General features: G+C 40.2%; 3 protein-coding genes across 15 annotated transcripts in view; 1 reads left to right on the top strand and 2 right to left on the bottom strand.

The window, feature by feature from the left end:
* Nucleotides 1-413: 413 nt before the first annotated feature.
* ddx4 (DEAD (Asp-Glu-Ala-Asp) box polypeptide 4) lies at nucleotides 414-14,654 on the bottom strand. Of its 7 annotated transcripts, none has more exons than XM_086067853.1 (19): nucleotides 14,509-14,654; nucleotides 13,866-13,896; nucleotides 13,738-13,768; nucleotides 10,355-10,405; nucleotides 9,084-9,140; nucleotides 8,653-8,694; nucleotides 8,565-8,591; nucleotides 8,436-8,474; nucleotides 8,312-8,356; nucleotides 8,090-8,232; nucleotides 7,064-7,216; nucleotides 6,836-6,990; nucleotides 6,028-6,157; nucleotides 4,132-4,298; nucleotides 3,569-3,714; nucleotides 3,396-3,495; nucleotides 3,044-3,314; nucleotides 915-1,013; nucleotides 414-819 (listed from the first exon to the last, which is right to left on the bottom strand). In XM_086067853.1, the coding sequence occupies exons 2-19, from the start codon at nucleotides 13,884-13,886 to the stop codon at nucleotides 742-744; spliced, it is 1,755 nt and encodes a 584-aa protein (XP_085923979.1). In that variant the 5' UTR covers nucleotides 13,887-13,896; nucleotides 14,509-14,654; the 3' UTR covers nucleotides 414-741. The 7 variants fall into 7 exon arrangements, with proteins under 7 accessions (XP_085923979.1, XP_085923982.1, XP_085923981.1 ...); XM_086067856.1 differs by having other exon boundaries at nucleotides 8,312-8,353; nucleotides 8,439-8,474; nucleotides 14,509-14,653; XM_086067855.1 differs by having other exon boundaries at nucleotides 8,439-8,474; nucleotides 14,509-14,652.
* ccdc14 (coiled-coil domain containing 14) lies at nucleotides 9,704-21,182 on the top strand. Of its 7 annotated transcripts, none has more exons than XM_086067846.1 (12): nucleotides 14,751-15,009; nucleotides 15,100-15,292; nucleotides 16,118-16,165; nucleotides 16,315-16,328; nucleotides 17,649-17,721; nucleotides 17,826-17,930; nucleotides 18,443-18,925; nucleotides 19,137-19,269; nucleotides 19,338-19,414; nucleotides 19,775-19,918; nucleotides 20,203-20,305; nucleotides 20,382-21,182. In XM_086067846.1, exons 2-12 carry the CDS (start codon nucleotides 15,253-15,255, stop codon nucleotides 20,887-20,889), a joined length of 1,728 nt encoding a protein of 575 aa, XP_085923972.1. In that variant the 5' UTR covers nucleotides 14,751-15,009; nucleotides 15,100-15,252; the 3' UTR covers nucleotides 20,890-21,182. The 7 variants fall into 7 exon arrangements, with proteins under 7 accessions (XP_085923977.1, XP_085923975.1, XP_085923972.1 ...); XM_086067845.1 differs by having other exon boundaries at nucleotides 14,753-15,009; nucleotides 16,118-16,176; nucleotides 16,265-16,328; XM_086067848.1 differs by having other exon boundaries at nucleotides 14,753-15,009; nucleotides 15,100-16,040; nucleotides 16,118-16,176; nucleotides 16,265-16,328.
* ankrd10a (ankyrin repeat domain 10a) overlaps nucleotides 21,181-24,027 on the bottom strand; it is a 6,724-nt gene continuing 3,877 nt past the window's right edge. Inside the window, exons 4-6 of the mRNA XM_086067865.1 lie at nucleotides 23,504-23,730; nucleotides 23,363-23,422; nucleotides 21,181-22,360 (exon numbers count right to left, since the gene is read on the bottom strand). Of these exons, the coding sequence (XP_085923991.1) occupies nucleotides 22,005-22,360; nucleotides 23,363-23,422; nucleotides 23,504-23,730 (643 nt within the window). The 3' untranslated portion in view covers nucleotides 21,181-22,004. The remainder of the gene's footprint in view (nucleotides 22,361-23,362; nucleotides 23,423-23,503; nucleotides 23,731-24,027) is intronic.

The raw sequence follows: 24,027 nt of genomic DNA, 5'->3' as shown, positions 1-24,027 counted from the left end.
TTGTATCTACATTTATGCAATCCAATTATTCTGTGTATATTCACTTCATTGTGAATAGAAACAATGTAAACACGTTTTGGTTAACAATTAAATATGACTGTTACCTAAGAAGCCAACTTAAAACGTCAAGCAACTAGCTCCATTAGAGGTCTCTTACAAAATAATTTAATTTCCATTTCTCCCTTTTTTTTTTTTTACATTATTTGTCCACAATATACACCAACATTAAACTCAACACAAATGTTTTACATTTAGTAAAAACGCTTCACAGGTTTTAGTTTTGTGCAGTTAACTTATTGAAAAGTTAAAATAACTTTTTGCATAACAGCTAAAGTCAAGTTAAGGTTTAATTTCATAATGTTCTCGCAGCTGTAATGTAATAACAGCGATACTAAATTCAAACAGCATTGTCATTGCATTGAACAAATATTTATTATCCAAGTAGACAAACAAAACAGATCTTAAATGACTCCTCTTCCTTCCACATTGCCACATTGCCATAGTTCCATTTTAAACGGTGAATAATAGTCGTAAAAAAATCAAATAAAATCAATGTATTATTATTATTTTTTTACATCCTGCAGATGAAAACACTTGTTCACAAACCCAATCTTTTCTCAGTTAACACCAACATGCACTTTTAAACAATCTTTTCCGTGGCGATAAAAACACGGAGCACTAATTAACTGTTCACGCAAAAAAAAGAAAAGAAAAAAAAAGAGCCAGTGCTTGGGTGGGGCTCTATTCCCAATCGTCATCGTCTGCAGCAACAGCAACCTGAGGAGCTGGCTGGGTCCTCTCACCCCTTGCCTGTTGAAACTGAAGAAAGTTTTAGAGAAAGGATCAAGATACTTAAATTTGGGGTGGGGATTGTGTATGAAAAAAAAGAAAGAAGCCACAAAAAAGGGGACTACCTTCCTGGAGTCTGAGGTAAAGCTCTTGGCCTGGTTAAAGCTGGTGGTGCCTCCACTGAATGCAGACTCCTCCAGCCATGATGGCACTTCTTGTTGGGCCTGTCAACAACAAAGCTTGAATCAACACTTGGGCTATTCACATTGCAGAGCGTGATGCCCAATTCAGATCTTTTGTTAAATCCGATCTTTTTATGTACCATTCTCACATTACATTACATCTAATGTGACAGCCCGTGATGCGACACGCATGCACAAAGAGCACACGTCAAATGACGTACACCCAAAACAACATCACGCAGTGTTCACGGAAGTAACCCGACTCGTAACGTTTCATCCCCAGCCAATCGAGGCAAGCCAGTTTTATTAGTGTCATATGCAAATTTAGCTGTGCCAACGCACGCTACAGATTGGTGGTCTGGTGGACTCGTTTCGCGGATGTGTTAGGAGTTCGATTCATGTGTCTTGTCTGCAAACATTATGCAAATTCAGCTGTGCGAACGCCCGCGCTCCTGGTTGGTGGAATGTTTTCATGCTCGCTGCTGTTTGGCTGCTGTCCTCTGCTTCTTCGTGCATCAGTTTTGAACGTGCTGTTTACAAACAGTAACAGAAATCAGTCACTCATTTTTTTCATCTCAAGTCGCCAGAGTAGCGAGGTAATAGAAATATTTGGGGGGAATTAGGGGACACGTCGATTTTCTCATTTCATTGGGAAAGCTACCGAAGATGACGTTGCATCATCGCCGTTCGTGATGAATCGTCTGCAGGGCTGAATTTCTACGAATCGCCACACGTCAACTTTATGCTTCCAGTGTGATTAAATTAAAGACAAATACAAAGTTAACACTGGCTTTTGATGACGTATAGATCAGATGCGTGCAGATTAGTGTTGCACGGGATACTGGTACTGGAACCCGATGTTTTGACATCAAAAACCGCTCTGTATCAATTTTTCTTAATACCGGTACTAAAAAAAAATAATAATACGAGACAGCCCGCCAACTCTGTTTTAAAGGCAGGTACACATACACGCATGGCCGCCTGTCTACCGATATGCAGAAAACGCCTTAAGTAAACGACACGACTCTTTCAGCGTGTGTGCGAGAGGGCGCAGGAAGATGGCTGGATGTGCACTCCTCGTTGAGAAGTATGACGCGTTAATTGAGGCTCCACGGGAGCGCGCAAGCAGAGTGGAAGCCATGCGATAGCATTGGCTCCGCATGTTTTCAATAAACAAATGAAGAACATACGTGTGGTTTTCAATTTTAGAAACGTTTTGTAATAAGAGCAAATGTTTTTCGCGGCGAAGCAGAAGAAAAAGCAGCAATCATTCCTGCAGTGGGCTCAAGGTGTGTTCAGGAACAAGCACACAGTAGGAAATCATATTTATGCATAGAAAAAGCTCAGACGACTGACAAAGCAACAGACACAGGTTGTGACGCAGTTTTGACACTTCTCTTAAAAATAAGTGGAGCGTGAATTATTCTGTTCCAAGTTTGTAGTATTTGATTACGCATTCGACTAATTGGGAGCGTAATGGAGAAGAGCAGAGACATGCACGCACACTCAAGCAACGTTACATTGAGTCATTGGAGTGGCACTGTATTGCCTATATTTAAAACGGATGACATCAAATGCAGTCAAATACAGTACTTCACGAATATGGCATGAATTGTGTGAAAGTACATACATTATAAACATAAATATATACAGTATGTACATAAATTAACATGTATACATCCCAATATTTTGAATTCATAATAAATAAAAATGATTTGAAGTTCTTTTGTCATTTTTAATTTTGCTGCTTTTGCTGATGTTTTAGAGTTTTGTCGCGGTACCGTTTCAGTACCGATAGAGGCATTTCATGCAGGTATAGTATCAAAGTCAAAATTTTGGTGTCGTGACACTAGTGCAGATGAGCGTTCACAGTGCAGACGCATCGCATACATATCCGATTTATATCCACATACAAAAGAGGCCAAGGTCTGGTGTGAAAAAAATTGGCATTGAGGTGCAGTGTGAACGCAGCCTTAGAGTAGCCTTCTAGTATTCAACCCTACGACCTTGAAGTTGTGCCTATAACTGAATAGAATAAAATGGAGCCCAGATTGTTAAGTGATGATCCTAACCTTGGACAGGATTGTGACCAAGGACGGAGCCAGCTGACTGTCGCCGTCTGGATCGTAGAAAGACACCGCCCTGCCAATGTTACCACAGCGGCCGGTTCTGCCGATGCGGTGGACATATTCATCGATGTTGTTGGGAAGGTCAAAGTTCACCACATGTTGCACATCTGGAATGTCCAGGCCGCGCGCAGCGACCGACGTCGCAACAAGGATGGGACATTTGCCGGTCTTGAAGTCGGCCAAGGCTTGCTCTCGTTCACGCTGTTCGCGATCCCTGTGACGTGACACACATTCACAATATGTTACAAGTTCATTGGAAGTGAGCAGGTGTGATATCGAATGAAGCAATGCTTGCCCGTGAATACTAGTTGTGGGAAGTTTCTCTTGGCACAGGAAAGTAGCAATAAAATCAGCTTGTCTCTTTGTCTCCACAAACACCATTGTGCGCTCCTTTCCTGCAAATGCCAGCAGTCATTACCATCAACATTGACAGAGCAGAGAATTTGGATTTTTTTATTTATTTTTTACCGGTGGTCTTAAGAAGGTCAAGAAGCTGCTCCCTCTTTGAAAACTTGGTGACTTGGACAAATGTCTGCTCAACGTCACTACAAGCCCCACCTACTATGCCAACAGCCAGGAACAAATAGTCCCCCTTGAGGAAGTCACCAGCCAACCTTTAATTAACAAAATAAAACAAAACTAGTTAACGTCTCATGAAATCGTTGTAAGGGACATTTATTAAACGCACATCTTGAAAAAGCTTGCCATATTTTTTTCATAAATAGGATGATTGGGCCCTGTTGTATGTGCCCTCACCAGTGTATGGTATTGTGACTGATGATGTGTTTGTGGAATATGAATTAAGTAGCAAAAGTCGACCCTTTTTATCCATCTCAGGCAATTTTGCTACTTGCTGTCGGACGAAAATGACATCACAGTTGCCCAGAACTAAGGTAATGACCAATTATGGCACACCTGTCTTCTGAGTTTGGTCATTTGACATTGGCAAGGTCTCAAGAGCTAGTCTTTTGAGACCTTGAAAAGATGAGCTTCAAGATACAAAACACAAATGCTGCTGTCAGGAGACACACCTCTGGATGTCTTCAGGGAAGGTGGCGCTAAACATTAGAGTGTGGCGGTTCTCTTTGGGCGGCATCCCGGGTGAACTAACCAGGCGGCGCATGTCAGGTTCAAAGCCCATGTCCAACATCCTGTCAGCTTCATCCAGAACCAGATACCGCAGCTTGGTCAGCCCGATCTGAAACCCATGTGTCAGGCACTTTTTACAGCAACCCTAATGTGATGCGTTTTAACAAGTAGTGCGTTTGTTTGCATGCACACAGGCTTCTCAGTTCTATATGGTCCCAAGGTACACTATTAATGATACAACCAATGTAAGAGAATACACAAGCAGGTACACTCACCAGCAATTTCCCCGTTAAGACATATTTTCAAGGCTGAAACAAATGATTAAAAGTATCACTCACCATCACCTACACTTTAATGAGCCATGGCCGCTTGGTATTAAAAGTATTATTAGTATTAAGTAGGGATGTTCTATACCACTTTTTTTCAGACCAATATCAATACTCAATTCTCGTTTTTTGTCCTCTAAAGTCTTTTTCAATGATTTTTTTTACCCAACAAAAACTTAATTATAATAAACAATATCAGATCTATTATTATTACAGGACCTTAAGATAAAGGAAAATGAAGCCATTATATCCGTTTTTTTTCTACAATTACAGTTAGTTACAATTTATCACTTCAACATATCCAACTTTTCATGTTGCATGAAACATGCCATGTAAATACTGTATTTATCAATAAATAAATTCAATATACATATTTAATAAAATAAAACTTAGCAATCTCCAGTCAGTGAACTCACAGATGCTTAAGTGTCGGCAAAGGAAAATTATACCTGCTCAGGTATTTTTTATTTTTTGGTATCACCCTGACTGATTGGCAACTACTGATATCAGGTATCAGTGCCAATACCAGTCTTATTTTTAACGTGTTGTTTTAAAACCAAGATCAAACAGATTAAACACGTTAGACACTCGTCACAAGGTCTCATGAGACAAATAAAACTCACCAAAATTACGTGCACTTATGGCACCAGGCTTTAGTTACAGCGGTGACGTTCCTGCTCCCCCCCTCCCTCTTTCTCCCTTTCCTTCCAATTGGCATTTAAATTGCAGCCTTTCACAATTACATAATTGCGTTATGTCAAATCGCAATTTGACAATGGAATTAATTGTTCAGCCTTAGTATCGGCCACTGTCATGAGTACCGATACCTTAAAATAAGGCTGGTATCGGCACCGATACCTGGTATTAGTACTCGCCCATCTCTAGTATTAGGTTTAACAGTAATGGCAGTGCAGTGCAGTGCAGTGCTCAGCGTTTATTCTATGACAAATGAAGTCGTTGATAGCACGCAGTTGCTGTCTGCATATTATTGGACATAATCTGGCGATGAAACTTCACCTTGGTCCTCGCCACTGATGTGAATCTATTCAGACCCTCAGCGATTGTGGTTAGCCTCAAGTAGCTGTTGGCTAACAGATCTGATTCTGATACTGCTAGCATTTAACTGCAGTGGAGTGGAGCAGTGATGCATTAAGTCACCGGCAGAAGAACACCACGGCGTGTTGCCAAACAGTAGATCGCAATTACCTACCAAATATTTTCAACCTGTTTAAGTAATGTGGTCCATGATTATTATTATTATTATTTTTAAAGTGATTATCTATCAACGTACATTATTCATATAACCATAGGTCTCGTAATCACTAATTATATTCATGGGCCGTGCTTCACCTTACAGAAGGCTGACAAAACCCACATTTAGAATGTGGGTTTTTAAATCAAGGATTACAATTTGGTCCCAGTCTCAAAAGTAGGACTGCCAAAATTCAGATGAGGTCAAACCACAATTTCAGGTTAGAAAGCAGAAATTTTGATTTCATTTGTTTAGCTTACCTTTCCACGTCCAATTACATCCAACAATCTGCCTGGCGTTCCACACACTATGTTGCAGCCCTTAGAAATTTCTCTTAGCTGAAATCCAGTGTTCACTCCACCATACACAACCACTGGACGCACACAGGTTCTGCAAGAAGAGAGATCGCAAAGTCAAATTTTCATCAAGCAGTACAGTACAGTTCAATTCAATTAATTTCAGCTTCGACAATACAGCCTGAAATGATAAATTCTGATGTGGCTAATAGTGTGACATTTGACAGAAGTTAATCTTACCAATGGACTGAATAAGGCAAATGATTTTGACATTTTTCACATTACAATAAAAAGACCACCTTAGTTGAAAGAAGAGGCTTTTGTTTGTTTCCACATGATTCATCACCATCTATCAGGTGACTGTATTGCGCCTGTACCACTGAGCTAGTATCCGAATGCAATGACTCAACCACTCAAGCTGCTCTAGTGTGGCATGAGAGATCATCAGGTGTGCTGTGGGAAAATTTCCAATTATATTTAATCGGCCCAAATGCAAATGCATCTACAGTACGTTTAAGTAAGACAGGCATAACACTTAAATGCTCTTCCACAAGATGGCAGAAAGTCTATATATTAATTTGTGCATCCACTTCTTGTTTGGTGGTGTACCCTGTGATGGTGTGTCTTGGCTCAAAGGTTGGCAAATCTGCCCCCATTGAAGGGTAGAAATCTGCCAAGAAAAACTTTACTTTTCTGCTTGGTAAAACCAGAGAACAAAGACAACAAAGACAAGTAAAGCATTGCAAAGGCTGAGAGTGAAACGTAATAATACCCGTAGGAAAACTTCCTGGCCTCCAGGAAAATCTGGTTGATGAGCTCCCTGGTTGGGGCAACAATGATTGCCTCAGGCTCCTGCTGCTCAATAAAGCTGCTGGCAGCCACACCGTCCACCATTAGCTGCTGCAGAATTGGAAGTAGGAATGCAGCCTTGGGGACACAAGCACAACGAGGGGTCACAACACATTGTACCGAAGAGGACTACAACGACAAATTTTCTTACTGTTTTTCCAGATCCGGTCTGGGCACAGGCCATGAGATCTCGACCAGCAGAGACAATTGGAATGGCATGCTTCTGAACTGGGGTGGGCTTTAAATAACCGGATTTGCTGACATTTTGTCGCAGGGAATCGCACAAGGCTGCCTCATCAAAGGTCTGCATGGAAACGTGGTTATATATGGTCATATATTTATAAGTAGGGATGCAACAGTTCTCGGTCTTAGACAAAACCGCTCATTCCGCCCTGCACGGGACAATACGCCCTTATGGACTACGGGTTTTCGGTTCTGCAGCAAATTTTGTATCGATGCTTTACAGGCCACTGTGTGTGTGCGTGCCTCTCCGGTGTCCACATGCGGCGGCAGCCTGCTGCAGAATAGCTCTCCCCCCGCGAGCTTATGTCCAATCACTGTTGCGGTTCCGCCAACTCACCCCCTTTCTGCTTTGTTATCGAATACAACGACGAGGCAGTGAAAACAGCGAACAGAAATGTTACTGTCTGAAACAAATGACGGAGACAGACGGTGCTGTCCTTCACTGCCATCCACCCTACAATTCCTGCGAATCTGCGCCAGCCATAAATGCCGAACAAAACTCCAGGAAATGCCGAGACACAAAGCCAAGACACCGAGAAAAAATAAAAACAAATGACACTCTCCCGGCCTCAAAGGCAGAAACGCGGCAATTTGCTCCTGGCCAAAATTGGTAAAAAAATAAAACACTTGCAACATGAACAAGCATCTCCAGCATCAATGCCCTGATGTATACGGATTTTTTGTATATTATTATGATGTGGTTTTGTATACATATTTACTACTGTATAGTGTTAAAACTGTCGTTGCACAACGCAATTTTTGCTGACAAGCTAAATAAAGAGAATTTTTAGGGAAAAAAATAGTTCTTTTACGCACAATTCATGAACCGAAACCATGGCTCAAAAACCGAGGCTACCTGTACCGTTGCACCCCTAGTTACAAGTATACAAAAGGATTATGGTTGGCTGCTAAGCAACTGAAAAAAACAACTTACCATTATGGCAGGTGGTGGGTTGTTTCCACTCACATCCACTGTGATTTCATCGTATTTATCAAAGTTAATGCCTTGCTGATAGTGTGCAAACACAGACTTCTCGTCTTCAGGGAGGGCTGGAGGAACATAGGTGACTTTTGGTCCTGTAGGTTAAAAGTACAGACTTTAATTACAAGCTCTATCACACTATTGATACATATTAAACATAACCCATCAACTTACGGACACTACCGTCTGGATTTTCTGTCTCTGATTCCTTAGTATCTGCTGTATTGATTGGGGGAAAAATAAAATAGTCAAACATCACATCTGTGCATGTTTAAAGAATTGCGTCTAAAAACTTTACCACCATGGGCGAGGACTTCCTCATTTGTTCCACGATATCCTGCAAAGATTTGAGACACATTTTTGTGTGAAAATAATTTACCCTGCCCGCCTAAAATATATATATTCTAATATAAGAATTGTCCTGTACCTCCTCCAAAGCCACCTCGACCACGACCTTGAAATAAAAAAGAAAAGATTAATCCGCCTTTGTAATTAAATTTTGCTTCACAAAATACCTTCACCGTGGCTTCCTCTGCCTCGTATTTCTCCTCTGAAGGCTGTTCACAACATGAAAAAAGTCAAGGACTAGTAGTTAAAAAAAAAAAACATTAAATGGAAGGTGGTTCATGTCTGGAAAGGAACTTGGAGATTCACATACAAACTTTAATAGGCTTAGTTACTCAAATCAGTTTCTCTTTCTTTACGATTACAATATTGTCCAAAAGCTGTTACCATCACATTTTCATCAATGTTAAACCTCTAGTTTTAGGTGTCTATTAGTAAGACGTGGTAAACTGGAAAGGCAATACTTAATGAGGCAGGACACACACACACACACACACGCCAAAATACATTCCCCAACTATACACCCCTACAGTAACAGGTGACAGAAAATTATAATAGAGGAAATTCCAATTATTGTTATTATTTTTAAAACACCTCACACCTCTGCCTCTTCCTCTGAAAGATCCTCTTTCTCCTCCATCGTTCCAGCTGTCCATTTCTAAAGGACACAAAAACAAACATTCACATTCCTGTTCTCATCAGTCACTATAACACAAAACAATACTTTATACTTTGGCTTCAACACATAATCTTAATCTTTACTTTGCATGTGTTTTTGAGACGATTGATACAATACAAATTATATGTATGATTACGTTAATAACGTAATGTCACATCTTTGCGTAAGATAAATTACAGTTTGAATCAGTGGCGAGCGGTCATAAGCTATAAATGCAGTGCATGCCCACGCCCTTCAATAAAATCATTGAAAATATTTATCTGTCAGTGTCCTACACAATACCTTAGTTCTGTTTTGGTCTTATATTTCTGTGTAATTTGTCCTGTTTTCGCTGCGGAAAACTGAAAAGCCAACAGCTTGTTTCACGCATGGGCAATAAGATATCAAGTTGTGTCAGTTCCGAGAGGCTCTTGACTGTACGTGTGCATTGTGAATGGCAAAAAAGCTCTCAGTGACGCAGCTTATCTGTCAACGTGCATGCGAATGATAGGCTTATTTGAAATGTTCTGCGGTAAACAGTTAGTGGTTCAGTTCATCGCCGAGTCACAATGAGTGCCGTTTTCCCGGAGAACTTTTGAGGAAAAGGAGAATATAATTTCAAGTGGTTAGTGGTTGTCCTACTGAAGTAATCATCACGAAAACAGGGAAGAATTTCATCCGTCACTTTCAAGCCAGGACGTACGAGAAAGATTAATTCCTAGCTGGCTGTCCACAGGTTAGCAAACTTGATTATTGGTTGAAATCTCTTACTGCTTCTCTGCGATGTCATTTTTTTCCTCTTCTGGGTTGAGGCCACTTCATGGGCACGAACCAGTTCAAAATACTGTAAATTCCTACGCATTGGCAAATTTGTGGGCATGCAATTGTGTCATTTCACTCACCACAGAGCTGGTTACATTACAGTGAGTGTGCGCATCAACCTGCGTCAGTCCTGAATATTTACGCTTTAATTTTATACCTATACAGTGGTATAAAATAATAATTAAATCATATTTAATATTAACATTCAGAATAAAAATACCCCAAAATCGCATGTGTGTCACTCCAGTATGCCCACTCTAAAAGGTCACCGCCCACCACTGGTTTAAATGTACAACATCACCATCAGGTAGAACTAACTTAGGTGGGACACATGGCATCTTTAAGTGTACAAAGATTCCTCATCAGTATAGTGTAATTACATTCATATGCACCTGAAGAAAATGAGCTCTTAAATCCTTCTCCTCTCCCTCTTCTGCCACGACCTATGAAGCAAATAAAGTTAACAAAGCAAGGCTCAAAATAAGCAGTTTAGGCCTCACAGTTAGCGAGTCAAAATGGCATTTTGTGTCACATTTCAACTGTGAATGGGATAGATGCCAGACTTCTGTAAGTCACACACGCAACGCACCCTGAGAAACGCAGGCCGCGTCCCAACACCTCCCGCCATCAACGATGGGCGCGAGCACACAGGGCGTCTCAGCTCTCTAAAACGCTTCGGAGAACTGAGACACACTACATACACGCACCCATCGACGGGAACGCGCAACCAAATAGCACAAGGGCGGAAGCGCAAGCACCGTGGCGCAGCCCAGACGTCGCAAACCGCAAACGGAAACAGCACCGGTGTGTGACACATGGAAGTCCTGCCTCCTCCGTGGCATATAGCCCATAGCAAATCTGAGAATCACAAATGTTTAAGTTCTTCCAAAAATTCAACTGCAGAGAAAGTGGGCTGGATGCATGCACGTTAACGTGATGTAACTCGCTTATGTTACCAAGGTGCAGTAAGTCCTACTTATGCCACAACAGTGAGATGATGGCAACGATTTTAGGCCGGCTAGATAGTGCAACACTCCTAAATCTGTTATTTCCACCATGGCGATGAATAAGCTACACTTCAGTATCACGCACACAAATGGATGACTGGAGTAAAGACAGAGAAGCCATGCTAATTGCTAACCTAAGACGATGTGCAATTGTTCACACCGGCATGAACCCTGTTGTGTTCATTTCATGCTAAACAATTTTGTGCTCCCAGACAAAAATTACCATTCCACCAAGAGTCATGATAAAAATTTTAATTTGTGCATATCGCTGCTTGTTTGACTCAAGTTTCTAAGTGAATGTTACCATTTATTTGGAACTACCGGCATGTTTTTAGTGGCCTGTGTGCCTTACTGATCTGATCTCATATACTCTAAAACAAGTACTTAAAAAACTATTTCTCAGTTATTGTTAGTATAATACATAATCAGATGACAGTAGGCATACTGTTTATTAGAGAGTACTTTAGGTCAACGTTACCATTGACATTTGCTTTGAAACCATTAGAATTTGTCTTTAGTTAGAAATAGTAACACCTGTTGTGTTTCTAGGTCAAAAATGACCATGCTTTATTTTAAATCATGTACACCAAAGAATTTCTCCCAAAACTGCATTTGACAATTCCATGATAAATGTCTTCATACATGTTGACCAATTTCCCAGATGTGTTTTTCTCGGCCACTTTTCATGTTAATGGGTTAACTTCCCCTTTAAATGTGACAGTAACCTCAGCATTGTCATTCTCATCATTGTATTTTTCCTCATCAGTTATTTGTTGGTCTGGATTATTTTTCGTGCCATCTTGAGTTTGACACTTCATCAAATCCATCCTCACTGATGTTTTCTTGGCCTTGACTCCTCAAATGGGAGCATTTTGCTCCTAAAATTTGAGACAACTAAAAATGTCAACTTCTCGCACCAGTGCAACCACTAAGTTGGCAGATTTTTGTTTAAATAATTACGACTATTGAATATTTGTTGTTGTTGCTGTCATACACTTCTGTTCCACACTTCAGCCCATTAACCAGTAATATTGTAATAATGAGTGGGCAGTGGGATGAATATTTACATTGCAAGTTAATTTACACTGTAATGTGCCCCTAAATGTACTTGATGAAGATGAACATGCACATCGACTAGGTCTGGACGATTGTGGAAAATATCAGGATTACTCTGACTGAAATTGAAATCATGATGAATAAAACCAACTTCAAAACTACCATCATAGCCTTATGCCCATTTACCCCTGCACATAAAACACTTCATTCATGAACTCTATTCTTTTTGTGTAGTACTAAAAGACCTTATAAAAATCACGTCAAATTCAAGCCTCTTGCATTTTCATTTTGCTGCACCCATACGTTTGCTGAACTGCATCTTTGCACGCATTCAAAACCTAAATAAGCATTTCCCTCAACTCTATCAAATGTATTAATTTTTTTGTTAAACTTTAATTTTCATAAATCTTGGGATTTACTGGGCTAATCTAGGACCTTGGGTATCGTATTTCGTGCCATATATGGAAAAGTGTGTTGGTAGGAGCTGAGCCACGCCACTCCCGCTGTGTTGCTGGTTTCAGGTGGAATCCTCGTATCTTTCAAGACATTTTTTGCTCCATTTAGTCACACCAGAAATACATTAGCCTACAATGGCAAACAACAAGACTAATTCGAGTGTCTGCCTACAAAGCAGAAGCTCATGAGTTCGCTCAACAGTCATGTAACTTTTTAAAATAAACTGGGAAAATGTACCAAAAACTCTCCTTGCAAAATTTACAATATAATAAAAAAGTTTAGTAGTTTTTTCCCCCCCAAGTAAATATCACTACCTCCCCCCCCCCTTTTTTTTTTTTTTTTTTTTTACAGTGGAGGTGGTTAGATTATGCTATAGATTAATTTTCAATTGCACATATTTGAGGCATTCATTCACACATTATATACACTGATTTACAATATAAATCAAATCACCGAAAGTACCTTCTCCAAAGCTGGAGGTTATAGGAACCGACTGAAACCAAATGCTGCATTAAAAATCCGTGTCCCAGTGTCAAAAGCATTTTATTCAAATACCATCGCCAATTTTCTGTTGCACAAGCATTTCACTTTTTCATTTAAAACTGACACAAGAGTGTCTTATTTCTTAATGACATTTTGCCCTTTTGCTGAATGTAAATGAAATATATTTTTGTCCAGCAGATGTCACCACACTGATTCGTGGCAAATGCTTCATAACACTGAAACATTTCAACACATTGCTTCATATTGATTGACTGCTTCAGAAAGCTTCGGTTTCTCCATCACTAGTAACGGCTTATAAACAATTCAGCTGACAAAAAGCCTCTTGAAACCAAATGTGTTTGTATCTTTGGTACCTGCTGTACTGTTGTCTTAAATTTACATTTAACCTATCATCTACATTCCAGAAGTCATCTTGTTTGCATAAAAATATTAAAACCTGACTTCAACATGAAATTTTAAAAAGTCAAACTTTTTACATGAGCAACTGATGCCATTTTCAGTCGTCGCAATGACCATCCCCTGAGATGGATAAATATGGGTGGATTTTGCTACTCACTCATTACTAACTCATATTCCACAAACACAATAATAATCAAAATACTATGTTTAGACTAGGGTAGCTGCAGAGAACATATTGTAAAGAATTTCTGGGGTTGACTTCTCCTTTAAAGCATACTTTGCAAGATGAGGGGTGATGATCAACAACTTGCAATGCAACATCTTAACAGTATAAATACGCCAAGTTAACATACTGTGATCCCGAGAGGGGCTGCTCCCAAATTCCTGCAAACAAATTCGGTAAAAACAAGTGTTAACGGGAGCATGAAGGTGGGGCTTGATTAGATAATTACTTGCAGCAGGTTGAGAACAGCAAGCTCACCTGTTCGTCAAAAGAATCCATTTCAAGTCACCTAAAAGAAATACAAAATTACATAAAGGTAACTGACAAGGCAATTGTCGCAAAATCTATCTCAAGGACATTTACGATACTGGAATAGGCTGTAAAATGGCTGACCTCAAACAATTGGACTAGACTTGAGAATTTTAATTTTTACAAGAAAAATCATCGATATAAATTATAAGACTTCTTTTAAGTAGGTGCATTTGTGTAACTTCAGCTCAGACGTATTTTGTGGAGCTTGACCTCTTTATGAGCCAACTAGAATTTAAAAAAGTGTGGTCCGCAAAAAGTAGGCCTTTTAACTACAACGGTATTCTACGCAGCCCTCCAACAATGGCGGTCTTTTTTTTCTTCTTTTTTTTTTTTAACAAGAGTATCCGAATAAGCAAGTCACCAAAAATGGGGGGAAACGAGTAGCCATTGCACAAATAGTCGATTTACTAAAAAGGAACAGACACATATAGGCGCCCATTTAGCTCAAACTAGCCCAACTACCTTGAGAGTCAATTTGTTCTTGACGAAACTATGACGCAGTTAAAATTACGGACAAAACTCAATTGCCAACTAACTTTTGTTTTCACGGAAACACAAATCGAGACAATTTATAGAGAAACATGCATACTGTACTGTAAAATCTTTTTCCTGGCAGGTGAGTTTTACTCAAAAGTCTCTTTTCGCGTTGGTGTGTCACGGGCTGCTGCTGCTGCTCAGCTGTGCACAATTAGCGCGCGGCAGAAAAACTAAGCTAGGCTAGCGCGGGTTGCCAGGTCTGCGACTTTCCCGCCTAATGGATTATCACTTAACTACCCAAATGTAAAGTTGACTAACTATATAGATAGTTACATTTTTAAACTGAGCTATTTCTACAATGTTTTTCTATTTACTTAAATGTTCAGTTTAACAATGTTGAAGTATTTATTTCAAAACTTCAGTTGCTACTGCTCTCACTTCTCGGACTCTTTCTTTCTTTCTTTAAAGTTTGGCCACAATGTAGATATAATTAGACACGTGGTCACAAATGAAGAAGAAAAAAGAAGTAATTTATGGCTACAAATTAGATGTACAATATATAATTACTGGACAGTTGGGTAATCTAATCAAGAGGGCACCTAATTTAGAAGAGGTAAGGTTAAATGTATTTAAATATATACGGAAAAACAATGTGGTTTTTTTCACTCAGGAACGATAATGTTGTGACGCTCCACCATGATAGGTGGCGGTAGTGCACTATGGTTGGTTGCAGCTTGCTACCCGCCATAAAGGAAGATAACAAGAAGAAGAATATTCCAAATGAAGACGCTAAGTTCACTCTGTGTGATTGCACAGTAGCAACATTAAAGGAGCGGCAGAGGTTGGCTTTTTGCTGATGAAGTGTCTCAGCAATGAAAGGAAGTATGAAACGAAAGGTCAGACCGTTGTCAACGTTTACGGGCACGATTTCGATTACTTTCGCTGTACTTTTTTTGGTGCGTCTCATGTGTGTCACTTGCTTTACATTTGTGTTCAATTGGCTCTTTAGCCCAGCTATCTATGGACAAACCATATCTATTACCCCAACGCTATGTGGTCACGATACTCTGTGCAACTCATTTAGCTGTGGATTTTTCTAAATTGAAGGAAGTGGATGTTTGAGAGAGGTTCGCATCCAACTGGTTGGCCCGTGGCTGTAATACGTCTGCGCGTCCGCCATATTCGATGTGGCAGACCTGTCCTAATCAACCTGATAGAGCGACATCAAAGTGCACGAAGTTATTGCTTCTAATTCACTCAGTGGCACACACACATACGAATACATTTGGGAAACGGGTGTATTGTACACCAAAATAATGCGCATGGTTTTTAATCTGATTATTCTAAATGTTTACACTCTCGTATTGGATATGTGACACTTGCAATGTTCATGTATGGGAATTGAGCACTGTTACCTGCAGTCTAAATCCAGACTAAATTAATAAATACGTTAACAGAAATCTCAAAATTGTCCATAGGCGTGTATGTTATTTTGAATGGTTGTCTGCCTCTTAAGTGACAGACCTGATGTGGATAGTTGACTTTATTGCAGGTCATTACCTCCATTAACTCGGCACACTGATTGAAACGTAATCAGTCTGGTCTGGTACTTCTCACCTAGCTGGGACAGGCACAAGTTTGACTGTATGACCTTACACAGAATAAGTGGTATGGACACAAGTGAATTTAATGAATTGAAGCAATAAGATTGTGATTGACAGGTATTAACATCTGGAAGGCTGACAGGTGGAGGAGCCAAGGTTCAACAGGTCAGGAAACGGCAAGTTCATTCCTTTTGTATTTTACACTATTCTTCCATACAAGACATGCTCCTAATTCAGAATTTTTTTCTCCTATTACATGAACAGAGCCACCTTTCCAGGACGAAAAGAACCGGCATACTCTTTGTATTCCACAGACCCCCAAGACGAGGTGAACTTTTTCGAAAAATATAGCACACAAGGATGGATGTTTGTGGTCAGTGATCGTGGTTTTATATAACAATTCTTGATAATTTGGGGTACTTTGTAAAAAGCAATATGAAGGGGAAAAGTACGTACACTGTACTTAAGTAGTAGTACAGTAACCAAAAAAAGATTTGTAACAGTAAAGTTACTGATTAAACCCTGTACTTATGTACAAGTAAAAAAGTATGTGTATATAATGCAAGTCAAAAGTAAACTGAATTATTACAGTCAATAATATACAATACCTATTTGACAAAACAAAAACACACACAATATTTTTCCTCCTATAAACTTACAGTATGTTCATACCGGGTTATTATAGTTTTGAAATTCATTTCATTTTGAGTTTTTCTTTTTATTTAGTTAGTCTTATTTAGTGTTCAGGGTGGTTTTGTTCGTTTTTATTAATTTGAGTTATTTAATAAATGCTTAGTTTTAATTTCAGTATTAGTTTAAAAGAAATTGTATTACTTGTGTGCAATATAAAAAAAAAAACACCATGGTAAAATGAAAAAAGTGTTGTATTTCTTACCTAGTGTTGCATTTCGGCTGAATTAAATGGAAAAAGTAGGCAAACCCAGCCATTGGAGCCAAAAGTCAAGCACGCAAAATTGTCGCCTCGGAGCAACATCATCTGAAGGTGCTTTTCTATTGGCTGCTGCGAGATGATGTCACTTCTGTGTGACACACTTTCAAAAGTCCTAATTCTGCGATTGGCTGGCAACCAGTTCAGGGTGTACCCTGCCTACTGCCCGAAGCCAGCTTGGATAGGCTTCAGCCCCCCGCGACCCTTGTGAGGATAAGCAATTGAGAAAATGGATGGATGGAAGGAAACAAAGTTTTCAATCAAGTAATTGCTGTTGAGTTTAGGGTTCTCTATTTGCATTTTTTTGTGTAGCGTCATCATTGGTGGATGTTGAAAAAAGTAACAAGCCTATTTTGACAAAGGAGTAGAAACTACAGATAGTTTTCAAACGAAGGAAGAAAAATTATCAAAAAAGAAACGCACAATATATGTATATGCACAGATACCCGAGAACTGTTTAAAAAAAAAAAAGTATTTGTACTTTGTTACTTAGCACCACTAGTCTTGGAAGAGTTGTGTTTCGAGGGATTGGTGATGACATTTCAGACCATTAAGAGATAATATTTATTTATTAGTAGTATTAATATCCATTTATGCCATCCATCCAACCACTGACAATCATCAATCCAACATGCCATTTGTGCAACAAAGTACATAAATTGTAAATTATTGTGAAAACATCCCACATTTTTGTCTCAGGTTGCCAATCTGCACTCGGGGCTGGATCGCTGTGCAGTTTTGCTCTCTGGCATGCTCCAGGCGGACAACAAAGGTCAGAGGGCTTTCTTGTCACTTAAGTCACAGATTAACAGCTAGTACTATAGAAATCATTTGTGCTGCAATGTAACTGTCTGTTTGGTATGTGCCTGTGCTTAGAACCCTTGACATTACCTCCCAGAGCAGTGAACGGGGGTGCTGCCAAACCAAAATCATCCACCAGACAGGGGACAAAGTCCAGCACAAAACACCCTCCAAAGACAGGTAGTCCCCTGAAAATGTACTCATTCTTTGACTGGTCATCACTCTTATAGTTTCATTTTAGGTATTGATTAGGTCATTTGATAGATTCAGTGGAATTTATAGACCACAATATTGTATGGTTGTTGAAAAAATGTAAATGTTCTCAAATGACTGGGCAGGGAATTACTTAAAAAAATAACATTACATTCAAGACACAATTTAAACTGCTAGCAAGATTTGAATGTGGCTATAATGCAAATGCGCAAAATGGTTTCCACCATTTTACAGACAGCTAAATACATCAATCAGTGGATTTGACAACATTGCAGGGCATTTGGATTTATTAATCATTGTCTTCAGATTATTATTTTTTAAACTCAAAAACTAACTTGCTTCTGGTTTTGCGGTGTAAACTATTAATATAACCTGAGATATCATTCAAGGTATTTTGCACCTGAAACATATAGTATTTGGGGGAGGGGGCTGTATTGCTCTGAAGGTGTTAATTGACATTTGCATTATTCCACCTTCAGAACACAGTTCTAATCAAGTTCCAAGAGCAAAATGCCCTCCATCTTCCCAATCGGGAGTGAAGAAGGCACACACCATCCAACAGTCTCACTTACTACCGTCACTGCGGGCGTCTCAACCGCTTCATGATTCTGCTCCCTCCCAGCCCTTGACATCCGTCCTTCTTTCTGTGACCCAGTCTGATTCTGCGCTCCACTCCACCCACCCCTCAAGTCAACAGACTCATGCACAGACCAACTGCCAGTTAGTTGCCGGTTACCACAGGGCCTCCATTAATGGCGAGGATGTTGATTCTGTGCCTGTGAAAGACACAGACACCCAAAGTAAGACACTCTTGAGGGTGCAGGCCTACGACACGAAGTATGATCCCGGTCAGCCGTATGACAGCCATCATGACACACACAGTGGGGAGGACATTAATGCTGGCAAACTTAGGACTGTTCAGTATCTTCTAGGAGAGCTCAAGACATTGATAGCTGGAAAAGGTATGTTTATTTGTGTTGACTTTTTTGAGTGCTAATGGTAATTCTCAGCCCCCTGTAAAGTTCTGCTGTTCTGAAATTAGTCCATGAAGCCCCGGGGAGGCCATTAGCTGTTGCTTGGAGCTAAATAATTAGCACTAAATGATCAGTAAATAATCAGATCATAACAACATGCATGTTTCTATCTCCATTTGTTGCTGTTTTGGTTGCGCAGGCAGTATTGCAGAGAAGCTGCTCAGTCATCTGGAGATGACCGTGTCCTCACCGCAGTTAAACTCCAGTGGTCTCGCCCCTGAGAAATCTGCAGACCTGCAGGCTTTGCAAAACCTGAACGCTCAGCTTCACAGGTACAGCAAAAGGTTAGAAGTTGTTGCAGCGTGGGACACCATCATGTTAATGCATATCTTTATTTCAGACGAGTGGCGTTTCTGAACAAACAGTTAAAGGGGAAAGAGAGACAACAAAACACAGAAATCCTGTGCAACTCTCAAGGTAAAAGTTTTGTGTCTGCCCATTTTAATTCATATGATGGCCAATTTAAATAAATCCTCTCAAGGATCCTCCTATTGCTTGGGTTTTTACAGTGCACAGAGTTGTGGACCTTCAGTGTAGCACAGTGTTGTGCAGCAACATGTCTGGCATGTTCAAGCATTTATCTGTTTTTGCTTTACTGTGCTGCAGTTGTTCACATATTGTGGGTGGGCCTGTGGAATGTGCTGCTGCAATAAAAAGGAGTTCACTGTAATCGATCATCTATCCATGGGCTATTTCGATGATACATGAGTACTGTTATATATTGTGAGAAAATACTCTTGTCTTTTAAATGACTAAAGGCAAATGTTTTTTCTTTAGTGCTTAATCTGCCAGAAGATCTTGCCGACGCTCAATCCAGACTGCAGGAGCTTCAAGTCGTTCTTGGCGAAGTGCGGAAATCTCTCCTGGACACAAAGAAACAGTTATGCGACAGAGAGGCTGAAAATGCGCTGTTGAAATCAGGTTGAGTCTTGGGAACCTACTTGCTGACCTGCATTTAGTTTTGGAGTTGTACAGCAATCCTACTCGGACGAGCAATTTTTTTACAGAGCAAAAACACACATGATTACTTATCAATAACCATGGGACTGTTTTGGAATTATTAGGCAGAACTTTGCAGCAGAATATTTCAAACATATTTTCATTGCACATAATGTTCTCACGTCAAAGTAGTGGCCCGCATAACCAACAACACATTGATTATGTGCAATGACAAGACCGTCCGTCCTGTGTGTCTATATGTGCAGATTTGGAGACCATGAGAGCCAAATTTGTCCACAGTGAACAGGTAAAGAGCGAACTGGCCTCACTTGCCCAGCAAAGACTGGAACAGATACAACATCTCAGGAGGTAGGTCTTGGTCTACTGTATACTCAAGTTTGCTATTAAACTTGGTAGCAAAGCTTAATTTGCTTTCCTGTTTCAGAATTATTAGGAGTGGCAACGCATCTGAGAATGACCCAGTTGTTGACCTTGCGATGTCTGACGAGGCACTCAAGGAGCTTTATGTTGACCAGAGCAGTGGCACTGAACACATCACTAAATACCTGATGACTGTGGGCCAACCGGAGGCCTCGTTCATCGGTGGTAATGGACACATGGCTGCAGAGAGGGACGCGAAAACACCAGATGAAGCGAAAATGACCCTGCTCGAAAAATCACCATGTCATCTATACCATGATCACAGTCAGACACACAGCGACAGTTTCCCGGGAGTACAATTATCAGAGCAGCAGACGGGAAAAGAGCGACGGCGACTTTTTGACTCGTTCCTTTCTGAAGGCAAAGTGGATACTCTCTCGTCCGACTGCAGTATGAGGTCAATGTCAACCTATGACACGAGAGATGAGGCGGCATTCCGAGACGGATTGGCAGCGCTGGATGCCAGCATAGCCAGTTTGCAGAAAACAATCAAACAGGATTTAGGAAGATGACTGTACTTGAATGTCACGGTTCACTGGCCTGGTCTGGCCTCAAAGTGTGAGTTCAGTTCCTATTCAGTGTTTTGTGTGAATGCGAGAACGAATGAATGGTTGTCTCTTTCTGTGCTCTACGATTGACTGGCAATCAGGCCAGGGGGTAGTTGGTCTATCGCTTGATGTCAGATGCAATAGGCTCCGGGTCCCCACACCCCTGATCAGAATAGGTGGTATAGAAGATGGATTTTTACTTCATTTTTATCCTTTTAATATGACACATAATTACTAATAAAAAAATTCACTCTGTGCTTATGAGGACTGTTTTATAATCAGTTGATGCTAGATACACTTGTACAATCTGATGAGATTCATTGAGCATTTTACAAATTTTTATTTTTGATGGTGAGAATGTTGACAGGAAAGCAACAAAAAAAAGGTTTATGCTAAATATTTAGCTGCATAGCACAATTCAAACATAACTAAAGAATGCAAAGCGGCTCACGTTCATGTCAGATGAACCAATAGTTTTCTTGGGCTAACATTAAATTAGTTGAAATAACATCGCGGATCAGATGTCTCGCAGCCCACCTGCTTGCAGCAACAACAAAAAGCAGCAGGATAGTTTATTTGAAGTAACATGAGGATGCAACCATTACACATTTTAAAGCTAACCCTGACAAAGTCACTAGTTGCCGTGCTCATTTCTTTACAAAAATGCAAAACGTTTACATTAAGTATTAGGAAAAGAGGCAATTCCTGCTTGGTATTCCATAACAGTGATTCCCAACCACTAAATTTTTGATCTCATCATAAGCCTGTGATGTATAATGACGGTGATGGGCATCCGCAGAACAATTACGTTTTTCATGATGGCAGAAGGTATAATCTACCTGTGTAGCACCAGCCACCTGTTTGCAGTTTACGTTGTAAATTTCACATGCAGTGGAATTTTTGTGTGGTGTTTTTTTCCTAATGTAAAATATGTACCATACCTCAAAGGTTGGGAAACAGTTTTTTTTTTTTTTTTTTACAAGCAATAGTCAGATAAATATTTTCAGAGAAAATAGAAAAAGGCAAGAGGCTTATGTGTCCTGGCACAAATGCATGGCACCTTCTTCATTTTGAGAGGACTAATGTCCAATGTAGCCTCTGTCAGACAGCTCCTCTGCTGTGTCCCCAAAGCCATGATAATGTCCATAAAGTAGAAATTCGCCGCAATCAGCTCCTTGTAGGCTCTCTAACTCTGGCTGATGGGAGACGCATCCATTGGGACTCCCTGTCAGATGCAATGAGCCGCACATGTCAGCTGAGTTGTGCTGACTGGATTGCAAACCACCCTGCTGCCAAGACAACCGTGTCAAGATTTCGTCGCAGGCGGGAATGCCTTTCATTGGTTCGTCGTCATCGTGGTTAACAGGAGAAGGTGGATGGACGCTCTCAGTGCCGGCAGCAATATCTGGTCGGGGGGCAGGGGGGAGTACATGACCTAAAATGTAATCAAGTGATGTCACTCCACACACACTGAATATTGCCATGCATTTCATGTTTTGTACCACATTCATTTTACTTTGATGCACTCCAGAAAACAGGGAGGTGCAACCAAACCCAACACTATGTTAAAGTACCCAGTTTCATTTAATTAGTCCAAAAATTACTTCTTTATTCCAATTATTTGTAGTATAGTTGACACCTGCTATTCGCAGGTTGGGCTGCCCTGCGCATTGGAACAAAAAAATTAATACCCCCCCCCCCCCCCAAAATTAAAAAAAAAAATCAAAAAAATCCTGATAAACATTCTATATTCATTTTACATGTTTGACCTGGGTGGTGGTGGTGGGAGGGTTACTTCAAAACTATTTTTAAATACTGAAAAAACAATTGGGTAAACGATCTGTAAATATGCAAATCTGCAGGTGCCGGACCGCAAGTAAGCAGGGGTCGGTCCACTCTATTGGTATTGGTGCAGAGTGCAAACATACTGTATATTCCACATCCAGTAGTTGGTAACAGCCCGAGACGGGATCTGGTGTTGGGGTTTGCTGACAAGTTTGTTAACTGCCGCAAGCAGTTAATGCCATCAGATTTAAGTTAAAAAAAAAATAATTATATATATATATGGCAAATATAGATGTATTTTCTTAACATTTAATTCGATTGTCATTAATATAGGTACCATATTGTGAACTTTTCCTTATTGAATAACATATTTCAAACATTTGTATTTTTTTGTAGGTGCTAGACCAGATTCATGGCATTTCGATTCATTTCAATGGGGAAAAAGACGAGTTGTGATATGAGCATTTTGAGGTTTTAGCATTCCCGAAATGAATTAAACTCGTATTCCTCAGCACTTGCACTGTATATACTTTTTGGGACATATCATATGATAGTGTGCCATGAGATTTTCCCCTTATAAAATATGCAAAATGCAATCCTAGTCTGCATCACACACACTACAACATGCATTAAGGTTATGTGGTCTACTCACTTCCACAGTTGGATTCCATGCTGTCCTCAAGTTCAGAATGCGGCATCTGCAGTGACACTTCTGCAAGACACCGTCCACAATTAGAGACCAAATAAAGGTCCACCTATGCTGCTAATGAAAGTAATGGGAGTCATTGTTTACCTCTCCTTGCCTTCTTCATTTGACCATTCTCAAAAGCAGACTGTAGCCTTTTCCTACAGAGCAGACCAGGACCATGGACGGGGACGTTCCCATTTCTTTCCCCATTGCACTGGAGCTCACCGAGCTGCAGCAGATGCTCCTGCAAGTTGGCAATGAGGCGGAGACAGTCGTCTGAGCCGTGAGTGCGTGCGAGGTCAGCTGCGGTCTGCCCGCTGCTGTTCCTTAAACTGGACAGTAAAGCCAAGATAAGTGAATGGATAGCAAAACACCACTAATTAGTGTCTGTAGTTTTTGGAGTAACGTGCTGTTGCTTGGTCAAAATTTTGCTTTCAAATGAGCGAGCTTCAAGCCTTTCATTGATTTAGGTGGGAAAAAATAGCAAAGCGACAATGCAAAAGGAAGAAGCTCACACTGAACTAACTATGATGTAAATGGCCTACAGAAGCTCCTGACTCACTCCCAAGGCCACGCCTAAAACACACTTACAGTGTTCCAAATTACTATGCAAATTATGTTTTTCTCAG

This window comes from Leptonotus elevatus, chromosome 2 (genome assembly GCF_054856555.1).
Source record: "Leptonotus elevatus isolate MCC_2025b chromosome 2, RoL_Lele_1.0, whole genome shotgun sequence".
Taxonomy (NCBI): domain Eukaryota; kingdom Metazoa; phylum Chordata; class Actinopteri; order Syngnathiformes; family Syngnathidae; genus Leptonotus; species Leptonotus elevatus.
Note: the sequence above shows the minus strand (reverse complement) of the source record. Positions and strands in the feature narration are given on the sequence as shown.